We start from the raw sequence: 27,067 nt of genomic DNA on the forward strand, positions 1-27,067 counted from the left end.
GTTGTCGAGTTTACCGTGTGTGTGTGTGTGTGTGTGTACTCACCTAGTTGTACTCACCTAGTTGTGTTTGCGGGGGTTGAGCTCTGGCTCTTTGGTCCCGCCTCTCAACCGTCAATCAACAGGTGTACAGATTCCTGAGCCTATCGGGCTCTGTCATATCTACACTGACACTGGTGTGTGTGTGTGTGTGTGTGTGTGTGTGTGTGTGTGTGTGTGTGTGTGTGTGTGTGTGTGTGTGTGTGTGTGTGTGTGTGTGTGTGTGTTTGCTTATCTAACAGTTACTTAACAGTGTCTAAGGGTAGTGAGCTGTAGCTCTTTATGCTCTGCCTTCTGGCTATCATGCACTTGTTTCATTTCAATTTAACTATTCTGACGTCCAAATCCTTTGTCAAACTTTAAATTTGGTGATGGAGGTGGCTTCCAAAACTTCTTCTCACCTTGCATTCAAATAGTTGACCACACAAGCAAGGCGCGAGTACTAGTCGTGGTCAGTTGTCGTAAAAAAATGACGAATTATGGTCGATGGAGTTGATGGTTGATGATTTGACGTAAACTAACGAACATTACGAAATAGACACCACCACACACCACCACCATTACCACCGATAACGCCACTGTCACCTCCATCAACCCATTATTTTCCCCCCCCCATTACCCATTACCACTACAATCACCACCGCCCTCGCCTTATGTTCGATAGCTCCGTCGCACCAAACACAATCTTTCTGTTTTTAAATCAAACAAAACCCTGTGATTCCGTAACCATAGCGACGGTTTTGTTGTCACTTCACAATATGCAAATACGCTTCAGGACAAGGCGGAAATAATTGCAACTAGTGACCCGAAATTTACATGCATAATATCTTCGTGGTGATAACCATAGATGATAATCGCTCACGGTTCCTTGTAAGTAATTATAGTAGTGGTAGTAGTAGAAGCAGTGGAAGTGGTAGACGTGGTACAAGTAATCGTAGCAGTAGTAGCACTACCTACAATAATAGTCACCGTAGTAGGAGAATTAATAGAAGTATTCATAGTAGCAAAAATGTAACAATGTATTTCTAAAGTCGTATCTAAAGGCGTCCTCGTACACTACAACCTATACAGGTACAACCTATCTCTTCAAATAATATTATTAATTACTCTCTTAAATACAGTCCCTCTCGAACATATCCACAAGGACCGTGATGAGGGTTCGAATCTACGCACGGGATGTTCCGAGATGCGCCTTAGTCAACTGTACCACGACCTGGTTAAAAAGAATTGCAGCCTGGAGAGCTACTGCCCCTCACTAGGATCCCGAAGCTTCTCGGGCTAGAGTCCCTCTCTTTACCTAACATATTGTGCACGATGACATGCAGAGAATGGGAGAGGATGAGGGGGAGTTGTGGGCTCGAGGGAGATAGGGATAAGGGGGGAGAAGTGTGGGGAGCAGGGTTGGTGGTCCCCTCGTGTGTGGGTCTTAGCGAATTATTTAAATATTCGATGTGGATTGGGGGGTGATTGAGGATTGGTGTTGGAGCATTATATATATATGTTAATGGTAGGTGTTAATGGGAAGGTAGGCTGGGATACTGTGTATAGGAGGATGGTGTGGTCTTTGGCTTATTAGTAATACTGCGATCCAATTTTTTATTGACACATTTAGGGGCCCTGAACGAATAGTGATAGACTCTTGGGAAGTGACACATAACATTTCACATTATCATCATTCATTTGCTTCAAGTTCCATCAATCTTATAACTCTGAGAATCTTCTCTGAACGTCCACATCTCTTTAGAGCCCGAAATCATTCTTCCCCCCCCCCCTCTCTCTCTCTCTCTCTCTCTCTCTCTCTCTCTCTCTCTTTCTCTCTCTCTCTTTCTCTCTCAGACTGCAAGGGCCAATCTACCTATATATATATATATATATATATATATATATATATATATATATATATATATATATATATATATATATATATATATATATATATATATATATATATGTCGTACCTAGTAGCCAGAACGTCGTAATCGGCCTACTATGCAAGGCCCGATTTGCCTAATAAGCCAAGTTTTCCTGAATTAATATATTTTCACTATTTTTTTTCTTATGAAATGATAAAGCTACCCATTTCATTATGTATGAGGTCAATTTTTTTTTATTGGAGTTAAAATTAACATAGATATATGACCGAACCTAACCAACCTTACCTAACCTAACCTAACCTATCTTTATAGGTTAGGTTAGGCTAGGTAGCAGAAAAAGTTAGGTTAGGTTAGGTTAGGTAGGTTAGGTAGTCGAAAAACAATTAATTCATGAAAACTTGGCTTATTAGGCAAATCGGGCGTTGCATAGTAGGCTGAGAAGTGCGTTCTGGCTACTAGGTACGATATATATATATATATATATATATATATATATATATATATATATATATATATATATATATATATATATATATATATGTATATATATGTATATATATATATATATGTATATATATATATATATATATATATATATATATATGTATATATATATATATATGTATATATATATATATATATATATATATATATATATATATATATATATGTATATATATATATATATATATATATATATATATATATATATATATATATATATATATATATATATTCTGCATTTTCTGAGATAATTGTCACTGAAGATATGACATTCCCTGGAGAAAGCACGTGACTAAGATAAAAAAAATCCAGTAGATAAAGATAGTAAACTTACCTTTAATTCCGCCACGCCCACACGCCCGTGCGAAGAGGAGGGCGAAGACTGCCGCCCACGCCCACATACACGCCCATGACCACACTGCATGGAAGAAGAGAAGCATATGAGAAGCATGTTTACACACACACACACACACACACACACACACACACACACACACACACACACACACACACACACACACACACACACACACACACACAAGGAACAGGTTGTGGAAGCAAATACTATTCATAATTTTAAAACTTGATACGATACGGAAATACGACCGAAGTCATTGCTGTAAAGAACCGATGCTCGAAAGGCGGGATCCAAAAGTCAGTGCTCGATCCTGCAGACACAAATAAGTAAGTACACACACCCTAAACACACACACACACACACACACACTCGCTCTTTGGCGGGACCAAAGAGCCAAAGCTCAACCCCCGCAAGCACAATTAGGTGAGTACACACACCGAGAACTGGAGACGAACCCGGACTATCACAACATCAAACTAATCATCAAACCACCTGGGCCACTGACCAATAGACTCGCGTATTTACAGCCACAAACGCCAATGCGGGTACAGTATGGGAAAATCCTATTTATTAAAACGAACGCAACAACTGGGCGTGATTTATACATTTCATAATTACAGTGATTGAAACGAGACATTTACGCGAAAATCAATGTTTCAGTTAATCTAATCAAATTAAATTACAGCAATAGAAATAATAATACATATGAATTTACTGATGTAATAAACACTATAAATGTGTATGGCCCCTAATATATATTTAATGAAATGGCTACAATTAGCATAATAATAATAGCTAATTACCAGTGTAGTATGATTAATAGTGTGTGTCAATAGGAAGCGTTTCTACCTTGTATCAGTGACGTTATCAGAGGAGCAACGATCAACAGCGGCCATTAACAGGCGTTAGCGGTCATTAACGGGCGTTAGTGGTCATTAACAGGCGTTAGTGGTCATTAATGGGCGTTAACGGTCATTAACGGGCGTTAACGGTCATTAACGGGTGTAAGTGGTCATTAACGGGCGTTAGCGGTCATTAACGGGCGTTAGCGGTTACTAACGGGCGTTAGCGCTCACTAACGAACGTTAGTGGTCACTAACGGGCGTTAGCGGTCACTAACGAACGTTAGCGGTCACTAACGGGCGTTAACAGCAACTAACGGGCGTTAACAGTAACTAACGGGTGTTAACAGTAACTAACGGGCGTTAACAGCAACTAACGGGCGTCAGCATGCAGTAACTAACGGGCATCAACATGCAGTAACTAACGGGCGTTAACGGTAACTAACGGGCGTTAGCAGTCACAAACGGGCGTTAACGCTTATTGACATTGGTTGTCAGTTACTAACGACGAACACTGAACTGAATATACTCAATAACGGTAAGGGGTTATTAGTTAGACACTAATAGGTTAGTCACTAATATTAATTAGACACTAATAACTGGTAACAGACAACGTCGAGAGGATAACGGTAGCAAAACGTTTGCAAATGGCTACGTTAATTAATACGCATTAACAGGCAATTATAAATTATCAACAGAAAATAGCAATCATCAATTACATTTTCACAATAAATAACAATGAATCATTAACCGTTAATAACAATTATTCACAGTTAATATACATTAACATTAACGAAAGCTAAGTAGTGACTAATGTTCCCTAACGACCAGTGAACAGTCATCAGCTTCCCCGTTGTTGAACAGGTCCAACAGTCATCAACTTCCCCGTTGTTAACAGGCCGAACAATCATCAACTTCCCCGTTGTTGAACAGGCCCAATAGCCATTAACTTCCCCGTTGTTGAACACTCCCAACAGCCATCGACCTCCTCGTTAACGGTTAACGGCCATCAACTGTTGTGTTAACAGTTAACGGCAAATATAACGCCACGAGGGCATTTATTTTCAACCCATTACTGTAAGTATTGCTTACCAGCATGTTCGTATCATAATCAAAACATTCAAGTCACTTATACTGAAAATTCAATGGGGTGCTCTAGAGAGAAGAATGGGGGAGTTAAATGCGTTAGGAAGAGAGTATGGAATAGGGGTTAAGGTAAGGGGAGAAAAGATAATGATGGGGAAGAGTGAGAGGTCGGCAGAATACGGAAGGGGGTAGCGTGGGAGAGACGGGAAAGTTGAAAAAGTTAACGTGGGAGACAGTATTGAGACTGTGGAATATGAGTTACATGGGAAAGGAGAGAGATTGGAGTGGGTAAGGTGTTATGAATGAAGGAGAGGCAGGAAGGAGTGAAGAGGGAGTAGGGGAGTGAGTAGGTGAGTGGGAGGGAAGCAGGGAGGGAGCAGGAGGCAGTAGGGAAGATGGAATAACGAGGCAGGGATGGTGTGGAAAGGTAGCAGGGAGGGAGTTGGAATGGAACAGAGAGCGAGGAAGTCGCAAGGGTAAGGGGATGGAAGGGTGAAGAAAGAGGAAGAGAGAGAGAGAGATGTAAACATACATGGAGGGAAGGAATGGAACGGGGGCAATAAAGGAACAGAGAAGATTGAGTGGAAGCTAATTGGTGTTCAGAAAGTAAGCAGCAATAATGACCTACTGACAGTAATGACCACAACACCTGCTGGCGCTGCTGGCAGTAATAGCCACAACACCTGCTGGCATTAAATTCCCACAACACCTGCTGGCGCTGCTGGCAGTAATGACCACAACACCTGCTGGCAGTAATGACCACAACACCTGCTGGCAGTAATGACCACAACACCTGCTGGCAGTAATGGTCACAACACCTGCTGCTGGCAGTAATGACCACAACACCTGCTGGCAGTAATGGCCACAACACCTGCTGGCAGTAATGACCACAACACCTGCTGGCAGTAATGGTCACAACACCTGCTGCTGGCAGTAATGACCACAACACCTGCTGGCAGTAATGGCCACAACACCTGCTGGCAGTAATGACCACAACACCTGCTGGCAGTAATGACCACAACACCTGCTGGCAGTAATGACCACAACACCTGCTGGCAGTAATGACCTCAACACCTGCTGGCAGTAATGACTACAACACCTGCTGGCAGTAATGACCACAACACCTGCTGGCAGTAATGACCTCAACACCTGCTGGCAGTAATGACCACAACACCTGCTGGCAGTAATGACCACAACACCTGCTGGCAGCTGCTAGCAGTAATGACCACAACACCTGCTGGCAGTAATGACCACAACACCTGCTGGCCCGACCCACCGGTAATCCCTCAGAGTCTCCCACTCACGCCAGCTATGTCAGTAATGGTCACCAAACCTGACTTTACTCCTCCTGCTCTACCCCCCCCCCCCCCTAATAGCGGGGGGGAGAGAGAGAGAGAGAGAGAGAGAGAGAGAGAGAGAGAGAGAGAGAGAGAGAGAGAGAGAGAGAGAGAGAGAGAGAGAGAGAGAGAGAGAGAGTATACACAACACAGGCTTGGGTGAGTGTATGTGAGTGTGTGTGTGGTGTTGTCGTTATATCACGACTCCTCCAGAAACAACACCACCACGAGCGCCTACACGAGGACCAGCCGACACAGCCCCACACCAGCACCAATAACACCAACCTGGCATCCGTCTAAAGTATCGGTTGAGGGAGACGGACGGACAGAGACGGGAGCGGCTGGGGGAAGGGAGAATTGGAAGGTAGAAAGCTGAATGTAATGGACGAGATATTTAGCTAACTATTGCAACCAATCTTGAGGGGTTGTTGTCTGTGCCACTTACTTCTTAGTCCCGCCTGTGTCCACACGGACTATAGTACCAATATTGAATTTGCTAAATTGCATTAACTTCTTTAGAAGTCGATGAGTAACATAATTTTCACTACAACAGAGTTTCATTCGTTGTGGAAAAATAACTTTGTCCTAAAATAATAGGGGGTAGATCAGGGGGGGGGGAAATACAGGTAGATCAGGGGAAGAAATAGAGGCAGACCAGGGGGGAGAAATGGAGGCAGACCAGGGGGAAGAAATGGAGGCAGACCAGGGGGAAGAAATAGAGGCAGACCAGGGGTAAGAAATAGAGGCTGACCAGGGGAAGAAATAGAGGCTGACCAGGGGAAGAAATAGAGGTAGACCAAGGGAAGAAATAGAGGCAGACCAAGGGAAGAAATAGAGGCAGACCAGGGGAAGAAATAGAGGCAGACTAGGGGAAGAAATAGAGGCTGATCAGGGGAAGAAATAGAGGCAGACCAGGGGAAGAAATAGAGGCTGATCAGGGGAAGAAATAGAGGCAGACCAGGGGAAGAAATAGAGGCAGGTCAGGTGGAATGAATATGTAGCAGACTTCAAACATAAATCCATATGCAGAAACAATCTTTGTAAGGAAGCTGGTGTGCCGGAGTAGCCTGGCTGGCCCGAGTTACGGGGACCACGAGACCTGAATATCATCACGATATTACAAAGTATAAGTGAGACAAAAACAACAAAATGAAGTCAAACGTTGCGAAAAGTTTGAAGTTAAAGAAGTTTTGCAACTTTAAAATGTTTTAAAAAGACAGAATCCAACTTGAAAGGTTTACTGACATAGTGGAGGACATTGGAATCGATATTACGTATTGGAGGTTCCGAGGATCAACGATCCCGTGGCCCGGTCTCTGACCAGGCCTCCCTAATCCCTGTTAAGCAAGCTGTAAGCACCCCATGTGAGCAGAGGTCTCCTTGGCGATAGGTATTGGACCTGTACTTGTCACACGGGATTGAGAAGGTCATTCAGAGTTAAAAGAGGAGCATCTATAAAGTAGTAATAATAATTACCACTGCTTGGTCATTTTCTATAATTGCTGCCTTAAAGTTTCGTCTAACCTATTCACTCATTAAACAAATGGTGCTTTTACCAGGTCATCTGTCTTATGACGCGTCGACTACGTGTATAAACTCCCCAGACCCTAGACCCTGCAGACTCTCCTTATCTTCTTGGGATAAATATATATCAATTATTAATACAATTTTTCATACTATCTCTTATGATCTGTTTGACTTCTATGAGGAATAGGATAAACCGTCTTGTTTTAAGTTTTTTATAAGAAATCATTCTTCACCACTCAATTTCCTCGTCGGCAGCTTAAGCATCATTTTTTTTTATTCTAAGAATGAGTCTGAAGTAAGGAAACTCTTGTATTCAGGAGGAAGGGTATTATATAGCGTCCTGAGATAACGGAAACAATCTTATTTACACTATCTAATTGCACGGGGACAAAGGGAAAACAACGATACCTTATTTGTGTCACTGAGAATGTTACAGTCTCACATATAGTCACCCAGGCCCAAAAGAAATGACGTACTTTGTTCAAGTAGAACTTGACCTGTTCTTGCAGGATGAGTTCTGCTTAAACTTGAACTCGAACGAAGCAGGTGAGTTACTCACTTTTAACACATATTTGATTGACACTTATCAATGCTGTATCTAACTGTCACAAGAACAGGTGTGGGAACATATTAGAGGTCTATAATCAAGGTAGTCTAAAACACTTGTATTCACATGTCACATAAAATGCAGTCTACTTTGGTAGCTGATATCGGCACAAAGAGTGTATTATTCAATTCGCTTCTTGAAAGAAGCGTTTCTCTTTGAATGTTTTTTTCAAGTCGCTTGCACAGGAGGAGCTTGTTCAGCACTCCTTGTCTCGGGACTCAGCTAGTCACTGTAGCAGTGAGGAATAATGAGATCATTCATCACTGGAGCAAGTGGTGATTGGTCCAAAATTTAACCAAAGACATTATGTTTCAGTATGATATTCGATCACTCTCATGAAATACACGAAGCCATTTCTGCTAAGGTGAGAGTGAAGATACTACCCTACACGACACCACTGTCAGTGTCGAGAGGTTAGTGACCTTTAGGCCATAACCCTTTCTATCTCCCACCAAATACTCTGTCACACCATATCTCCGAGACGAGAGCTGCCGTAAACTGTAATCATTAGCTCATGCAATTAGCTAGGACGACTTGCCACGCACGACAATGCCCGATAATGTTTTTTATTGGCAATGATGTCACTATATACCAAAGCTGACAGAAAAAAACTCGTATCAGGCCTGTGAAAAGCGCATGTAGAGAAAATACCTCCTTCCCAACCCTCTCCCCCTTGCCTTACTCCAACCGTTCCTTCTCCTCCTCCACTACCCTCTCGCTCCTCTGCCCCACCACTCAAAACCCTCTTCAGAGATGGCCATGGATCAGCAGGAAAGACAACAGAAGTTCAAAGGCGAAATCTTTGTGGCTGAGAGAGAGAGAGAGAGAGAGAGAGAGAGAGAGAGAGAGAGAGAGAGAGAGAGAGAGAGAGAGAGAGAGAGAGAGAGAGAGAGAGAGAGAGAGAGAGAGCAAGTGAACAGACAAAGAGACATGCAGATATCATACGCTTGCCCTTAAGTGGAGGCGTGAAATGTTGGTCTTGTTCGTTGATGTTTAAACCCCATATCATTGACGTTTTGTTTATCTGAGTGTTTGGTTGATGTGGGTAGACAGCTCCACTCTGTGCTGTGACCAGGATACACAACCACAACCAGTCTGATCGGCAGATCTTTTCGTTAATGCCCAGACGTACCTGCTGCCTTATCTTTTCATACGGAGGTAACCTATATGAAGGGTGTAAGGGGATATATATGGAGAACTTCTTGTCCGGAGGGATGGGGTTGTGCGGAGAATCTAGTCGAGGAGACGAAGGACATCGTCTTGGAGAATGGGAGGAGCTTGTCGAAGACAAGACCTTGTTTGAGAACGGGAGGGAGATCTTGTCAAGGGGCCAAATGACGTCTTGTAAGGATTGAGTGAAGGATCTAAGGATGGGGGGGGGGGTGTATCGTATCTAGTGGACTCGGCAAACTATAAAATTGACTAGAATGACCGAATTGGTCTTCGTTACTGCACTGTTAACGAGAGGCGTTGCCTCGGAGAACATGTCTATGTAATTGCTATTCATGTCTTAATTAAATTTAGTAATATATTAAGTTATTTTTCAGAGTGTATCTCTAGGATTTATTAATTATTATAGTAAAAATATTATTTTATTATTATTTATATTTTATTTATTTTCATTATGATTATTATCATCATTGTCATCATCATCATCATCATCATTATTATTATTATTGAATGGTCCAAAAATTATGTACTTCAAATTTCAATATAAGATTCTTTTTAATAAAGATGATTCGTGCCAGTACTTGACTCTGTCATTGAAGATGATACCATTTTAAGCTGCTGTAACGCCCTTGTTCAGATATTAATTTGATTTGAGGTAGACAGGACAATACTCTCCCAGCGATATTTTTCTTATTTACTGGAGTAGTGATCCCCATCCTTGTCTACCGGAGTAGTGACACTATCCCTGCCTACTGGAGTAGTGATCCCCATCCTTGTCTACCGGAGTAGTGACACTATCCCTGCCTACTGGAGTAGTGATCCCCATCATTGTCTACCGGAGTAGTGACACTATCCCTGCCTACTGGAGTAGTGATCCCCATCCTTGTCTACCGGAGTAGTGACACTATCCCTGCCTACTGAATTAGTGATATTATCCCTGTCTACCGGAAGCTTCAAGGCTAAGCAAGGTTTGAGCAGTCTTGTTATTGGTCTTGATATTAGAGATAATAAGCAATCGGAGGTCGTATGTGCTTCTCTCAGAGGGCCAGAATAGACTCGCACTCAGAGATTCATTCCAGCATCAAGAGTCTTGAGAGTTGGGCGTCTCAAGTGTCGCTGTGATTTGGAAGATGGTTTAGCAGTGTGTGTGTGTGTGTGTTTGGACCTGTGGATCCAAATCGGTCCATAGTGTACACAGCTGTTTAATTAATTCTGGTTCAGGGATCCTACCCCTTCATTGCACTGAACGTGACGTTTAGCTCTATACGCCGTGGAGACAGGATTGTCTTGGGGTGACTTGTAACAGGAAGCCAGGTGTGGGTGGAAGATTGTGGTCTGTGATACAAGATCCCATGAATGTGAAGAGGAAGCTATGGCCCACATCCATGGAGGAAATCAAGAAGCGTAATCTCCAATTGAAGACAAGCGTCTGTGAAATGAATATACTCCGGTTTGGCTACAGAGATAAATCAAAGAAGAAACTATTACCAATTGCTGGCAGTGACTTGACTGAGGAGTTGAAGGGCAGCATCTTGACAGGGCAGCATCAGTCAAGATGCTGCCCTGCTATCTCTCTCAGCCAATGAGTTCATCTCCCTTCATTATCCTCACACAAGGTAATTGTTAATTAATTGGCTTCCCAGCATACACGGTGGAACTACCACGTTAGTTTCACTATTGTGACGGAAAGTTAAAATATTAACGTAGTTACGTTTAATGCGCTTATGTTGTGACTGACAATTTATGTTAACAGCTTGACAATATTATTAACTTGGTTGAGGGATCTTAACATTTGATTTCTTGTGTCGAGAACTTGTAAGGGAAGATATTTATATGATTTATATTTCAGTGCTTATCTTTATATAAACTTTCCTAAAATGTTTAGCTTCCCATTGGAGACACACTGACACGACTGTACACTTATTCATTTATTCACTTCAGTTGTATTTAACAATTTCCTAATTGGCACTGTGGATTAGATTGAGATTGTAAGTAAATATATTAACAAATCACCTTGAGCAGTCTTAACTTGTCGACATGATTGACGTCTTTATGGCACCAACCACACCACAGCACACCAATTCACCCCACACCACCATCATACCACACAGCACGACTCCACACCTCACCACACCTCACCACACCACCCCACGACACACCCCCACGAGCACAATATCAAACCACACCATGACCATCGCTCTGCACCCCGTCACATCAACACCACACCACACCACACCACACCACACCACACCACACCACACCACACCACTCCCTCTCCCCGGCGTCTACCTCCACAAAAGCATGTCGCCAGTCCAGAAAGTCACGCCTCCGCCGTTTGTCTGCCCGGGTAGCAAGACGAAGCAACACGCGTCTCTGTCCCAACACACACCCGCACACAGAGCAATGTTCATGTTGTTCACAGATATATATATATATATATATATATATATATATATATATATATATATATATATATATATATATATATATATATATATATATATATATAATATAATATAATATAACATAATACTTTATTTAATGGAGACCATTCTGGCTCCTCTTTGAGATGTCTGTGTTTCATTGTTTGTGGCTAGTTCAATATTATATTGATCTTAATTCGTCCTCTGAAATACTAGGTGGCGTTTTTTTACGTTTTAGTAAAGTAATGCATTTGTATAGTAATACAAATGCAGATTACTATGAAAAAGTAACGGCACACAAATATCAACGTTTTCTACACATCGGATTCGATAGGTTAGGTGGGCTGCTTGGGTCTGTATGATAATGGTTAGGTTAGAAGGCTAGATTTTATACGTAGTGGCTAAATTAGGAGAACGGGCTGGACAGTAGGCCACAATGACGAGACTGAATAGTAGACTCCCATCCCACACCAGAGAGATGGATTGGCTATATAGAGACATATGACCAGGAGATGGGATAGTGCCGGAGACTATCCTCCTTTCCGACGCCGGACGCGGCCCGGTCCTCGACCAGGCCTCGCCCCCAGGAAGCAGCCCGTGACAGCTGACTAACACCCAGGCACCTATTTACTGCTAGGTAACAGGGGCATAGGGTGAAAGAAACTCTGCCCATTGTTTCTCGCCGGCGCCCGGGATCGAACCCGGGACCACAGGATCACAATCCAGCGTGCTGTCCGCTCGGCCGACCGGCTCCCCCGGGTTCCCGACACTTGTACAAATTTAAAAGCCACTCCCCATAGTCTGCTACTAAAAGATCACAGGAGCTTCACCTCGCCTTTCTCCATCGAGCTCATGTCCTCACTATCCGATCTCCGCCTCGTTACGACACCAGGAGGAAGGTGTCGGGGGACCCATTTATCTACCCCACCTGTCCCCGGCCCTGATGGGTCCCCACAGGGAGCCGTGTGTGTGGCCTACTCTCAACACTCCCTGTTTGTTTTCCATCCCACAAAGTAACCAAACTCTGACACGAGGGTCCTAACACGCAGGTTCCTTCCTGACTCGTCGCATCTGCTTGCGGCCGTCCTGCGGTCGTCCTGCGGCAGAGGGACTCCACGCTGCCGCTGTTTCTTATTGTGGCCTATTGGCAACCCTCTGTTGGCTCGCAGGGGATGGGGAGATTGTGTCCGCAAGGGAGGGGAGATTGTGTCCGCAACGGAGGGGAGATAGTGTCCGCAAGGGAGGGGAGATTGTGACCGCAAGGGAGAGGAGACTGTCCGCAGAAAAGGGAAAGAAAGTGTGGAAATATGAGTTGATATAGGAGCTATTTTAGGATAATGGGAAGAAGGGCAATTTGCGGACTTTTTCCCTCTCGTCACTGAGTGAAAAACAGTCTAGTTTAATGGGTGTTGATAATGGTTATGGTAACGAGGCCGCTGTATGCGTAAGTCGCAACGGATATGGCCATTCCTTTGCGTCAAATTATGTTCGTCACTTGTGGGTGTAGCTGAAGATGTAAGCTCCCTCTTAGGTGATATCGTGTCCTTTACAGCAGGTAACTAATCACGTTTCCACGATATTTTATTTTTAACAGCAGGATGACAACATTTCAAAGTAAAACCTTATTCTTATGACGTAAAATATCATCAAAAAATCAAAGGCTGAGTTTTGGCTCTTTGAAAACGTTTAAAACACTGAGCTGATAAGTCCACTTTTTATCAGTCTATATGTAGAATATACCACAACTATATATATGTATATATGTATATATAAATATATATAAATATATATATATATATATATATATATATATATATATATATATATATATATATATATATATATATATATATAATTCATATATATTTATACACATACACAGGGACGAAGAAGACGTATATAGACGCATTGTTTCCTCGAGGCCGACCAAAATACACACTGGCCACCTTGACACGTAAACTCGGAGGATTCTTTCCCTTGTAACATTTCCTTCACACAATCCCACAAATCTTCTACAAATGTGGCCACGCTCGCAGCCAACTTTTCTCGGTGGTGGTGGTGGAAGGGGGAGGGAGGGAGGGAGGTCGAGGAGAAGGGAGAGGAACAGGAGGAAGAGAGAGAGAGAGAAGAGGGGGGAACAGGAGGGTGAGGGGAGAGGGGTGAAGTACAGTAGGGTGAATCGAGAGGAACAGGAAGATGAGGAATGTGGAGATAATAGGAGTGTGTGAGAAGAGAGATTATGAGCAAAAAGATGAGGAGAAGGAAGAGGAACAAGGGAGTTAGGAGAGTGGGGAGCAAACAAGAGGATCTGAGATTGGGTGGGCGGGAGAGAGGGGGGGGGGGCAGCCACAAGCTGCATGGGTCGTCTTCCACAAACACACAGCTTTTGTTTGACACGAAAGATGCACAGGACGACAAACCAGTGCCTGTGTTTACCTCAGAATATATATCACCGCCTCCCATCGCTGGGTATCGACAGGCTTTACACAAGCATCTAATACGTGCATAAACAACAGAAATAAGACCTTTCCCGAACCTCGAGAGAAATAACAGTGTTGACTTTTAGAGTTGCAGACATTCTGTAGCTCGCTTGGTACATGGTACCATGGACTCTGAGGCGCATATTACCACATACCATACCATCTCCCCGACTTACCACTGCCTCACCTCACCACTGCACAGGTCCATGGGTTTATGTTATCAGCCAATGATATGGTCTAATCTGATTTATGCAAGCCAGAAATTATCGTGTGATCTGGGATCTCTGGACGACAGCGTATAGCCTACCTGTCAGGAGTTACAGTTTTGGTCTGAGTAATCTAATAATTAAACTGATTAGCAGCAGCTTCAAGCAGACTTAATACATTCAGAACAAAGTTTTCTACGTAAATTCTCACTTCGTGATTCTGTTGCCCCGCAGAGTGTTTTACTAGAAGAGATTGTTGTTGGGGAGGGATTTTTTTTAATGAACTGAATGCAAGAGTTACTGAATTTAAAGTTGCCAGCAACAAGTGAGGGAAATTTCAGGGGTTGAAGATGTTGTGGGAACTCTGCATTCACGGAGACAAAAAATTGTAACTATGCAGTCAGAGATATCAAAATGGGAATTATGCACTCATGACAAAAGAATGATCTATGCACTGCTGAAGACAAAGCGTGAGATGCTCTGTACTCAAGGAGACAAGCACGGTAAATTGGTTCAATTGTTTGTGATTGAGATAAAAAAATTCTTCTCTGAGAGATGCAATGTTCCCACTAAGGATGGATAGTCTAGTTCTGTTGTTAGATACATAATAGATAATATATTTATATTTAATATATTTATATTTAATAAAGATATAGTTTGTCAGAAGAAGTGATATTAGCCGTTAATATATGTGTCATCCTTAAAATGGAATGAATTAGACAGCATATGTTTACAAGAACGACTAGTTTATTCACTCTGATTGTTCAGTACAGTGACGGCATCGCTGAGAAGGCACTGGTCCCTGACGGTCAAGTGGTTAGACACCGTTCCTTCGTTGTGGCCACAAATCCATGCTCCCTGTCTTCTTATTCCAGGTCCTTGTCCTCATATCCCTTCCAAATGCTATAGAATCATAAGGCCTTAGAGCGTGCTCCTGGAGCACACCTGTAGAGACACTCGGGAGCTCTCCTAGCCCGGCCTAAGGCCAGACTCCAAATATACCGCTTTTGCTTGGCTATTTATTGTTACTCCATTAATTACGGAATTTACTTTATTGATTATTCGTGAGTGAGTATACTAAAATATATATATATATATATATATATATATATATATATATATATATATATATATATATATATATATATATATATATATATATATATATATATATAATACTCATGGGTTTACAAAAGTTTTAATATTTTCAGTATAACTGATTTGATACAGAAGGCTAAGGCAACCAGTCATTATTATAGAAAGCAACGTAACATTAACCTCATTAAGAACTTGTTTGTACTAAAGTTTACCAATTATTATCCAATGATGTGATTTATTGTTTCATCAGAATATTAAATAAATTGATAGTATTAAATTAAAAGTATTTATTTTGCTGTACACACTAACAGTTGCTTCCTATGTATGCTCTTCATAGTCGTGCTGGCTTGGTGCTCTCTTCTCTTCATAGTCGTGCTGGCTTGGTGCTCTCTTCACATTAGTACCTTACCTTCTGTATTCGTTAACACATGACCAACATATATGTCTATCTATCTACATATATATATATATAGTCAGCCCATCCTTCCAAATTTGAAGTACTTATGGTATGCGATGTGGATCATCATGTAAATATCCGGATGACCAATAGAAAGTAGAGCCTAGTATTTTGTATTACTGAGCCTAGATAACCCGGAAAGGTTTTTCAATTTATGTTGCTAATGAAACCTAACCTAACCCTCTTAGGCCCATTACACGCTATCTGAGTCCTAATATAGTACATATATGTGCTGTACTATGCCTTTGAATATTTATGTCTGTTTTTTAGCTATATTTTTTTCTTCCGGACTCTGTAAAATGAATAGCGCCAAATGCTACTTTCTGTTTGTCTACCACGTCGCTATTTGCACAATCGGTCATCTTAAAAAGGGTAGTGATCAGGAGGATGGTTCTTGACCTATCCGTCCCCCCCCCTCTCCCCAGCCAGGGCTCGACTCGTGCACGGGAGGCGTCAGATATATTACCTGATTGATTGATGAAGATTAAGCCACCCAAGAGGTGGCACGGGCATGAATAGCCCGTAAATATACCAGCTGCACTATACCCACTTTCATAGCTACCTTGCCAGCATGGAGTCGTGTGGCGCAGGAGGGGGGGTAGGGTGAAGGGTGGACAGGTGTTGCTGGTGTTTTGGTGAAGGGGGTTCTGTGTGCATGGGGGGATGGGGCGAGGGGGGAAGATGATGAGGGAATGGGGGGGGAGGAAAAGGGTATGGGTGGGGTGAGGTGCAACTCAGCCCTCCATTCTGCCCCCCATACAAGGGAGAGTGAGGTAAAGATTTAATTTTATGATTGTTAGAACGGGTTGTTGAGTGTACGTGACGAAGGGTTTATTTGGGGCCACGAAGTTTGGTAGAACATGTAATCATCTGGCCGAGGACGCGGACGTACTTACACACACACACACACACACACACACACACACACACACACACACACACACACACACACACACACACACACACACACACACACACACACACACATACACACACACATACAAACACTATCCACACATTTGTTTTCTAATAATGAGTTTTCACAACCGAAGGCAAATATACTGTTAAACAAGGACTACAATACCTTGGATTAGATGCCGGCAGCAACACATTTCACGCACAAACGAAATAAATGAAAAAAAAAAGAACCCCGGCAGAAAACAATAACAAAACGAAAAGATGTGATTTAATTTTTGAATTTTACAAATTCAGTACAACGTTCCGAGTTGTACTTTCAAAGACGATACCAAGAGCCAGAGGTCAATAACATTTGCTAAAGGAGAGTGATGCTCACCCCTCTTAATCTTCCCATGTGTTGACCTTCACTGTTTAACTTCTCATCATCCACATATGGTGATCTTTAATGACCATCCTGTTATCTAAAGTCTCTGTTGTCCTTTCTTGAATCCTCCTGTTAGATTCCTGGCGGTCAACAACAGGTTCTTGTTGACCGCCAGGAATCCTTTGCTGAGACCATTTGACCTCGAGAGCCTCTGTTGAGCTCTATTAATTGGTTCTGTTGAGCTCTCATAATCTCTATGAGTTATTATTCTCTGCTGAAATTTGTTGAATTATATTTAGTCTATCGGCCTCTGTGCATTGTGTAGTCACTCATCACCTGTGCACTGTATCGTCACTCATCACCTGTGCACTGCGTTGCCACTCATCACCTGTGCACTGTGTCTCCACTCATCACCTGTGCACTGTGTCTTCACTCATCACCTGTGCACTGTGTCTCCACTCATCACCTGTGCACTGTGTCTTCACTCATCACATGTGCACTGTCCCCTCTCATCACCTGTGCACTGTGTCTTCACTCATCACATGTGCACTGTCCCCTCTCATCACCTGTGCACTGTGTCGTCACTCATCACCTGTGTAACGTGAATAATTTATGAATGTTTTTGCTAGCGTCAGCTGATGTCTGTTGACCTTTCGGTAATGTTCAGGGCGTGACCTCTTGGTGATTTTGATGAGTTTTAATTGTTTTGTGAGTGGTCCGTGGGTGTGGTAGTTCAGGCAGGGTGGCGAGGTAATAGAGAAATGTAGGAGAGAGAGAGAGAGAGAGAGAGAGAGAGAGAGAGAGAGAGAGAGAGAGAGAGAGAGAGAGAGAGAGAGAGAGAGAGAGAGAGAGAGAGAGAGAGACAGCCAGACAGACAGACAGACAGACAGACAGATAGAAATAGAAATTTTCAAGACAGACACACAGACAGTTGCCGCAACAGATACCATGCACAGTCAATCACCAGATACTTTAGACAGGCAAGTGCCGTAAGCGGTAAGACAGATACAGTAGATAGAGGCAGACAGAAAACGTACACAGTCAGAAAGATAGATACTGTCGACAGGTACCGGTGACAGGCCGGGGGTAGTGTAGACAGAGACAGGCACGCACCGTGGCGTAGACAGACAGGTACCACAGACAGGCACAGACACTGGAGGGCTGAGAAGCACCAACCTGCAGCACAAGTGATGTCGGAAAATCCGACACCATTTAATAATCATACAGATAATAGCTGTATTACCAACAAGTTACCCATAGAAAACGTAACTTGTAGTGGAATTACCGTCTAAAGAAAACGGGATATCATCACCACATACTATTATATTCTCCACCTATTATGGTGGGAATTATTCTTAAATACATTAGTCTTTGGACTTTACCATCATAAAAACATCTTATATAAATTAACTTAATTATCAATATTAAAGTAGAGTAAATGTGACCCTTCTATCACGTTCTGAAATCTGGACAATGTAGGCCAGGCGTCAGAGTGAGGAGGAGGGCAGCCATTGTTGTTTATATTGAGACCAGAGGCTCACACGGGAGCAAATTCGGCTCCTGTTAAATTTACTTGGACGTAGTGTTATGGAAACCAAAGGTGTACCATTTTTCAACACGCTGTCTACATATCAAGTTAAGTGTTCTTTCCGAAACCCATTATCTATCATTAGTGGCCATTAATGTCATTATATAGGGTGACCCGGTTAGAACGCGAAATCGCCTCATACTAAAGGTAATTAAGCCAGGTCTTTAATGTTCCATGTACTGTATAGTGGTTTCTCTGATATAGCTTGTCATATATAGGATTCTGGCTTCACAGCTAGCGCACTTTTGACAGGTCAAGACGAGGAAGATTTTGTGCACCAGTTACTGGGTGATATGGAAGCTACCTCAAAGAGGATAATTTGGTGTCTACACCCTAGTTATACCTGGTGGACTAACCTGCTGTACTATAAGATAAGGAACCTTTTCAATGTATGTAGTTACTGTAGTTTGATTGGCTGCATATATATTAATTTAATAACCCCCCCCTAATGTGTAGAGGATCGATTTGTGAGATTAAGAGATTATTGCAGAAATACAGTCCACTTATCATTATACAAATTGCTATCGAAGTATATAAATTAACGTAAATATAAATTCATATAAATTAAATAAATATAAATCTCACAGGTCGGTTCCCACAAGTGAGACCTCCATCAGAGCCTCTCGGGAGGAAGCATCGATCCATATAATGAACATAATCACCCATTGGACCATGGAATCTCATCAGTCTCTTCTATGCCTCTCCTTCCCCCCCTCCCCTCCTCCCCCCCCTCCCTCTCTCTTCCTCCTCCTCCTTCTCCTCACCTGTCTTCCTTCCATCACTTCCATCCTCACCTGCCGTCTCCCCCTCCCTCCCTCCTCTTTTTCCCCTCTTTTCCTCTTCACAATTCATATCTACTTATTTCTGCCTCTTACTCTCCCCTACGACCTAGGGGAAAATAGCAGATAAGACTGAACGACCAGGTAGAAAGACCAGGCAAGACTAAACGACCAGGTAGAAAAACCAGGCAAGACTAAACGACCTGGTAGAAAGACCAGGCAAGACTTAACGACCAGGTAGAAAGACCAGGCAAGACTAAACGACCAGGTAGAAAGACCAGGCAAGACTAAACGACCTGGTAGAAGGACCATGCAAGACTGAACGACCAGGTAGAAGGATCAGGCAAGACTAAACTACCAGGTAGAAGGACCAGGCAAGACTAAACGACCAGGTAGAAGGACCAGGCAAGACTAAACGACCAAGTAGAAAGACCAGGCAAGACTGAACGACCAGGTAGAAGGACCAGGCAAGACCAAAAACAGATCGTCCGAAGAGAGACCAAGTCCGATGAAACGACCAATCAAAACAGCATAATCAAGACTGGAATGACAGGGAATAACCAGGATAGAATGACCAATTGGACTAAACGACCGTCTCCTCTTACTACCATGACTCAGAACGACCCCTTCCCCCCCCCCCCCCCCTTCCATCCCAAACCCCCCTCCCCCCTCTATCCCATCCCCCCTCCCCCCTCCATCTCCCCCATTTCCCCTCCTCCCCCCCCTCAACGACACTTGGCAGACTTCCACGACCCCTAAAAAAAACATTTAAGGACCGCTTAACAACCAAGAAGGACTTCTCAAATTACCAGTAATTTATCTGTGGTTTACCTGTAGCTTATAAGCAGTTTACTTGTAGCTAACTAGGGGGGGATTACAAATCGTTTACCAGTAACTTGTCTGTAGTTTATCTCTAGTTTACCTGTAGTTTACTCTAGGTAAACTGGATTAATCAGGAGGGTGACAACAGCGAAGGACACGACAGGTCGTGACGGACACGACAGGTCGCGACGGACACGACAGGTCGCGGCGTACACGACAGGTCGCGGCGGACACGACAGGTCGCGACGGACACGACAGGTCGCGACGGACACGACAGGTCGCGACGGACACGACAGGTCGCGGCGTACACGACAGGTCGCGGCGGACACGACAGGTCGCGACGGACACGACAGGTCGCGACGGACACGACAGGTCGCGACGGACACGACAGGTCGCGACGGACACGACAGGTCGCGACGGACACGACAGGTCGCGACGGACACGACAGGTCGCGACGGACACGACAGGTCGCGACGGACACGACAGGTCGCGACGGACACGACAGGTCGCGACGGACACGACAGGTCGCGGCGGACACGACAGGTCGTGACGGACACGACAGGTCGCGACGGACACGACAGGTCGCGACGGACACAACAGGTCGCGACGGACACGACAGGTCGCGACGGACACGACAGGTCGCGGCGGACACGACAGGTCGCGACGGACACGACAGGTCGCGCCGGACTCGACAGGTCGCGACGGACACGACAGGTCGCGACGGACATGACAGGTCGCTCCGCTGTGACCGACTAGAGGCGACCATCGATCGGGTCCCAGGTGACAAACTGCCTGTTAGAGTGCGTGGAAGGAGTGTGTATATACTATTTACCTGCAGAACAGAACTGTTAGCTCTTGGACCCCGCCTTTCTAACCAATCGACTATCCCTCTATTATGTCTAGTACATATATATGTATTTTACACGCACTCACAAATGTGTGCGTGTGTTATGTGTGTGTGTCCAATAAGTCGCAATGCAGAAAGTGTTTCTTGTTTTGAAGCATTCAGAGAATGTGAGAACGTTGAGAGGGCGTGGGGGATTGTGGGCGTGGGGGATTGTGGGCGTGGGGGATTGTGGGTGTGGGGGATTGTGGGTGTGGGGGATTGTGGGTGTGGGGGATTGTGGGTGTGAACGTGAGTTTGTGGGTTTGAGTGCTTAATTGTGAGTGTATAAGAGCTTGCATGTGTCCATGTTTATGATCTTGAGTGCAGCTGAGTGTGAGGCCGTTAATGAGGGGGTGAACGTTTCCTATGTTGTAATTGGGGCTTCACGAGGGGACGTGAAATTACAGTGATCTGAATTCTCAATTATAGGGAATTGATTGGAATTGATATCATTTGATCAGGTGAGAAAAATCCACGCACGCACTCGCTCACACACACACACGCACACACACACACACACACACACACACACACACACACACACACACACACACACACACACACACACGTGTGAGTGGCTGTCCACTAAGATTACTACCAATTTCCATTTTTTACCAATTATATTACAAAAAAGCAGCGTGAGTGTAAGGTGTTGCAGGAGACGGGAGGGACTTCTCATTGCGGAAGTTTCCGGGACTCTACTGAAGTCCCGGAACTTCACGGAACTTTACGTAGCTTTGGGAAAATTTTATGGGACTTCATGGAACGTCGAAGAAGTCACCGAGGCACTCAACCATGTCTGCAAGTATAATATTTACTTGGTATGAAGTCTTGAACTTTGGATTTGAAAAACCCGATAGAGCTGGCCGGTTGCTGGCCGGTCGCTGGCCGGTCACTGGCCGGTCGCTGGCTGGTCACTAGCCGGTCGCTGGCCGGTCACTGGCCGGTCACTGGCCGGTCGCTGGCCGGTCGCTGGCCGGTCACGAGCAAACACGATTCGTGACAAACTACCATAAAATTTCGGGTCCACCTGCCTCAGGAGTGGTGTCGCGACGGTGTATTATTCGGTGTGTGTGTGTGTGTGTGTGTGTGTGTGTGTGTGTGTGTGTGTGTGTGTGCGTGTGTGTGTGTGTGTGTGTGTGTGTGTGTGTGTGTGTGTGTGTGTGTGTGTGTGTGTGTGTGTGTGTGTGTGTGTGTGTGTGTGTGTATGTGTGTGTGTGTACTCACTTATTTGTACTCACCTATTTGTGTCTGCAGGATCGAACATTGACTCTTGGATCCCGCCTTTTGAGCCATCGGTTGTTTACAGCAATGACTCCTGTCCCATTTCCCTATCATACCTGGTTTTAAAATTATGAATAGTATTTGGTTCCACAACCTGTTCCTTAAGTGCATTCCATTTTCCCACTACTCTCACGCTAAAAGAAAACTTCCTAACATCTCTGTGACTCATCTGAGTTTCCAGCTTCCATCCATGTCCCCTCGTTCTGTTACTATTGTGTGTGGACATTTCGGCTATTTCCACTCTGTCAATCCCCCTGAGTATTTTATACGTTCCAATCATGTCCCCCCTCTCCCTTCTTTTTTCTAGTGTCGTAAGGCACAGTTCCTTCAGGCGCTCCTCATACCCCATCCCTCGTAACTCTGGGACGAGTCTCGTGGCAAACTTCTGAACCTTTTCCAGTTTCCTCATATGCTTTTTTTAGATAGGGACTTCATGATGAGGCTGCATACTCTAAGACTGGCCTCACGTAGGCAGTGTAAAGCGCCCTAAATGCCTCCTTACTTAGGTTTCTGAATGATGTTCTAACTTTTGCCAGTTTAGAGTACGCTGCTGTCGTTATCCTATTTATATGGGCTTCAGGAGACAGATTAGGTGTTACGTCCACGCCCAGGTCTCTTTCGCGCGTCGTCACAGGTAGGCTGTTCCCCTTCATTGTGTACTGTCCCTTTGGTCTCCTATCACCTAATCTCATTTCCATAACCTTTCATTTGCTCGTGTTGAACTCCAGTAGCCATTTCTCTGACCATCTCTGCAACCTGATCAAGTCCTCTTGGAGGATCCTACAATCCTCATCTGTCACAACTCTTCTCATTAACTTTGCGTCATCCGCAAACAGTGACATGTAGGACTCTACTCCTGTAAACAATGTATATTAGAATTAATATACATTAATTGTAAATTAATGTATATTAGAAATATAGTGTGTGTGTGTGTGTGTGTGTGTGTGTGTGTGTGTGTGTGTGTGTGTGTGTGTGTGTGTGTGTGTGTGTGTGTGTGTGTGTGTGTATGTGTGTGTTTGTGTGTGTATGTGAGTGTGTGTGTGTGCGTGTGCGTGTGTGTGTGCGTGTGTGTGCGTGTGTGTTCATCAGGACACACACAGTGTCACCTTCCCCTCCTCCCCGGTTAGCCACTATGCCACTCTGTTTAATACACACACTTTATATCATTTATATTTTCAATTGCCCGAGCAACTTGAAGCATGAGCACACGACACGCCGCCGGGCTCTATATAAACTACCACGCCGTCGAGCTCTATATAAACTACCACGCCGCCGGGCTCTATATATACTACCACGCCGTCGGGCTCTATATAAACTACCACGCCGCCGGGCTCCATATAAACTACCACGCCGCCGGGCTCTATATAAACTACCACACCGCCGGGCTCTATATAAACTACCACGCCGCCGGGCTCTATATAAACTACCACACCGCCGGGCTCTATATAAACTACCACGCCGTCGGGCTCTATATAAACTACCACGCCGCCGGGCTCTATATAAACTACCACGCCGCCGGGCTCTATATAAACTACCACGCCGCCGAGCTCTATATAAACTACCACGCCGCCGAGCTCTATATAAACTACCACGCCGCCGGGCTCTATATAAACTACCACGCCGTCGAGCTCTATATAAACTACCACGCCGCCGGGCTCTATATAAACTACCACGCCGTCGGGCTCTATATAAACTACCACGCCGTCGGGCTCTATATAAACTACCACGCCGCCGGGCTCTATATAAACTACCACGCCGCCGGGCTCTATATAAACTACCACGCCGCCGGGCTCTATATAAACTACCACGCCGCCGGGCTCTATATAAACTACCACGCCGCCGGGCTCTATATAAACTACCACGCCGTCGAGCTCTATATAAACTACCACGCCGCCAGGCTCTATATAAACTACCACGCCGCCGGGCTCTATATAAACTACCACGCCGCCGAGCTCTATATAAACTACCACGCCGCCGGGCTCTATATAAACTACCACGCCGTCGGGCTCTATATAAACTACCACGCCGCCGGGCTCTATATAAACTACCACGCCGCCGGGCTCTATATAAACTACCACACCGCCGGGCTCTATATAAACTACCACGCCGCCGGGCTCTATATAAACTACCACGCCGCCGGGCTCTATATAAACTACCACACCGCCGGGCTCTATATAAACTACCACGCCGCCGGGCTCTATATAAACTACCACGCCGCCGGGCTCTATATAAACTACCACGCCGTCGGGCTCTATATAAACTACCACGCCGCCGGGCTCTATATAAACTACCACGCCGCCGGGCTCTATATAAACTACCACACCGCCGGGCTCTATATAAACTACCACGCCGCCGGGCTCTATATAAACTACCACGCCGTCGGGCTCTATATAAACTACCACGCCGCCGGGCTCTATATAAACTACCACGCCGCCGGGCTCTATATAAACTACCAGCACCTCTATATCACCTCTATGCCTCGCCTCGCTCCCTTGCGGCGCCACAGAAAAACAGTTTTTTTATATTATTTATATTATGTGTGGAAGTGTTGTGTAAGCTTCTCTATGGTGGCCTTGGGCCGGGGTTCGTAAGCCTGCTTCCCCCGTTCTCCCACAGTAATGGTCTTCTCAGTTCTCCCACAGTAATGGTCTTCTCAGTTCTCCCACAGTAATGGTCTTCTCAGTTCTCCCACAGTAATGGTCTTCTCAGTTCTCCCACAGTAATGGTCTTCTCAGTTCTCCCACAGTAATGGTCTTCTCAGTTCTCCCACAGTAATGGTCTTCTCAGTTCTCCCACAGTAATGGTCTTCTCAGTTCTCCCACAGTAATGGTCTTCTCAGTTCTCCCACAGTAATGGTCTTCCCAGTTCTCCCACAGTAATGATCTTCTCAGTTCTCCCACAGTAATGGTCTTCTCAGTTCTCCCACAGTAATGGTCTTCTCAGTTCTCCCACAGTAATGGTCTTCTCAGTTCTCCCACAGTAATGGTCTTCTCAGTTCTCCCACAGTAATGGTCTTCCCAGTTCTCCCACAGTAATGGTCTTCTCAGTTCTCCCACAGTAATGGTCTTCTCCGTTCTCCCACAGTAATGGTCTTCTCAGTTCTCCCACAGTAATGGTCTTCCAGTTCTCCCACAGTAATGGTCTTCCCAGTTCTCCCACAGTAATGGTCTTCTCAGTTCTCCCACAGTAATGGTCTTCCCAGTTCTCCCACAGTAATGGTCTTCCCAGTTCTCCCACAGTAATGGTCTTCTCAGTTCTCCCACAGTAATGGTCTTCTCAGTTCTCCCACAGTAATGGTCTTCTCAGTTCTCCCACAGTAATGGTCTTCCCAGTTCTCCCACAGTAATGGTCTTCTCAGTTCTCCCACAGTTATGGTCTTCCAGTTCTCCCACAGTAATGGTCTCCCAGTTCTCCCACAGTAATGGTCTTCCAGTCCTCCCACAGCAATGGTCTCCCAGTTCTCCCACAGTAATGGTCTTCCAGTTCTCCCACAGTAATGGTCTTCCAGTCCTCCCACAGCAATGGTCTTCCAGTTCTCCCACAGTAATGGGCTCCTCGTTCATTCATAGCAATTTTCTCCCACAGTCCCATAGTAAATTACGAGCTCGTTTTTTTTTTTTTAGCGTGACATGGTGTTATCTGCAATCTTCTGTACACTAAACAAATTTAAATAGTTAAACGCGTCGTTTTCACGACTAAATGATATCTCTTCCCTCATCTCACGCTTATCTTCACCCCCACTCGACTCACCCATTAATATATCACCCCCTTCTTTTCCCCTTCACCTACTTAGTCACCCCATTTCCTTCACCCTTTTGTTTCCACCTATCTCTATCCACCCACTTCTGTCCACCCATTTCTCTCTGCTCTTATCCACCCCGGCCAGTTCCCACACAATCTTTTCAACCATCCCATCACCCACGCCCATACCCTCCCAACCATCTCTGCCAACATCCCTCCCTCCCTCCTGTCATCTTTCCCATTCACGTACCCATATTCTCTCCCCATCCCTCTCCTTCACTCAGTTATACCCTTTCATCAATTCTTCCTCCTATCCATATTACCTCATATCTTTCCCTCTACTTTTTACTACTACTGTTTCTTTCACCCTATGCCCCTGTTACCTAGCGGTAAATTAGGTACCTGGGTGTTAGTCAGCTGTCACGGGCTGCTTCCTGGGGGTGGAGGCCTGGTCGAGGACCGGGCCGCGGGGACACTAAAAGCCCAGAAATCATCTCAAGATAACCTCAAGAAGATTCCCCTACGTCTTCAAGTTCTAAGTCTCTTGTTTTGTTTTAAGTCATTTTCTGATCAGAGTTACGGCACAGATGATGCTTGCTAATGCTAGTTAAAAAGCCCATTAAGGTGATCAATTTAGCTAATGATGCAGATGGTAATTAAAGTAATTAGGAAATCCAATT

At 44.5% G+C, this 27,067-nt stretch overlaps 1 protein-coding gene across 2 annotated transcripts in view; it reads right to left on the reverse strand.

Moving 5' to 3' along the window:
- LOC123754426 (fibroblast growth factor receptor-like 1) overlaps positions 1-27,067 on the reverse strand; it is a 149,174-nt gene that overhangs the window by 51,133 nt on the left and 70,974 nt on the right. For both annotated transcript variants that reach the window (XM_069326512.1, XM_069326513.1), the window contains one exon: positions 2,749-2,832. In XM_069326512.1, coding sequence (XP_069182613.1) covers positions 2,749-2,832 — 84 coding nt within the window. The remainder of the gene's footprint in view (positions 1-2,748; positions 2,833-27,067) is intronic.

This window comes from Procambarus clarkii, chromosome 18, assembly GCF_040958095.1.
Source record: "Procambarus clarkii isolate CNS0578487 chromosome 18, FALCON_Pclarkii_2.0, whole genome shotgun sequence".
In the NCBI taxonomy this organism is placed as follows: Eukaryota; Metazoa; Arthropoda; class Malacostraca; order Decapoda; family Cambaridae; genus Procambarus; species Procambarus clarkii.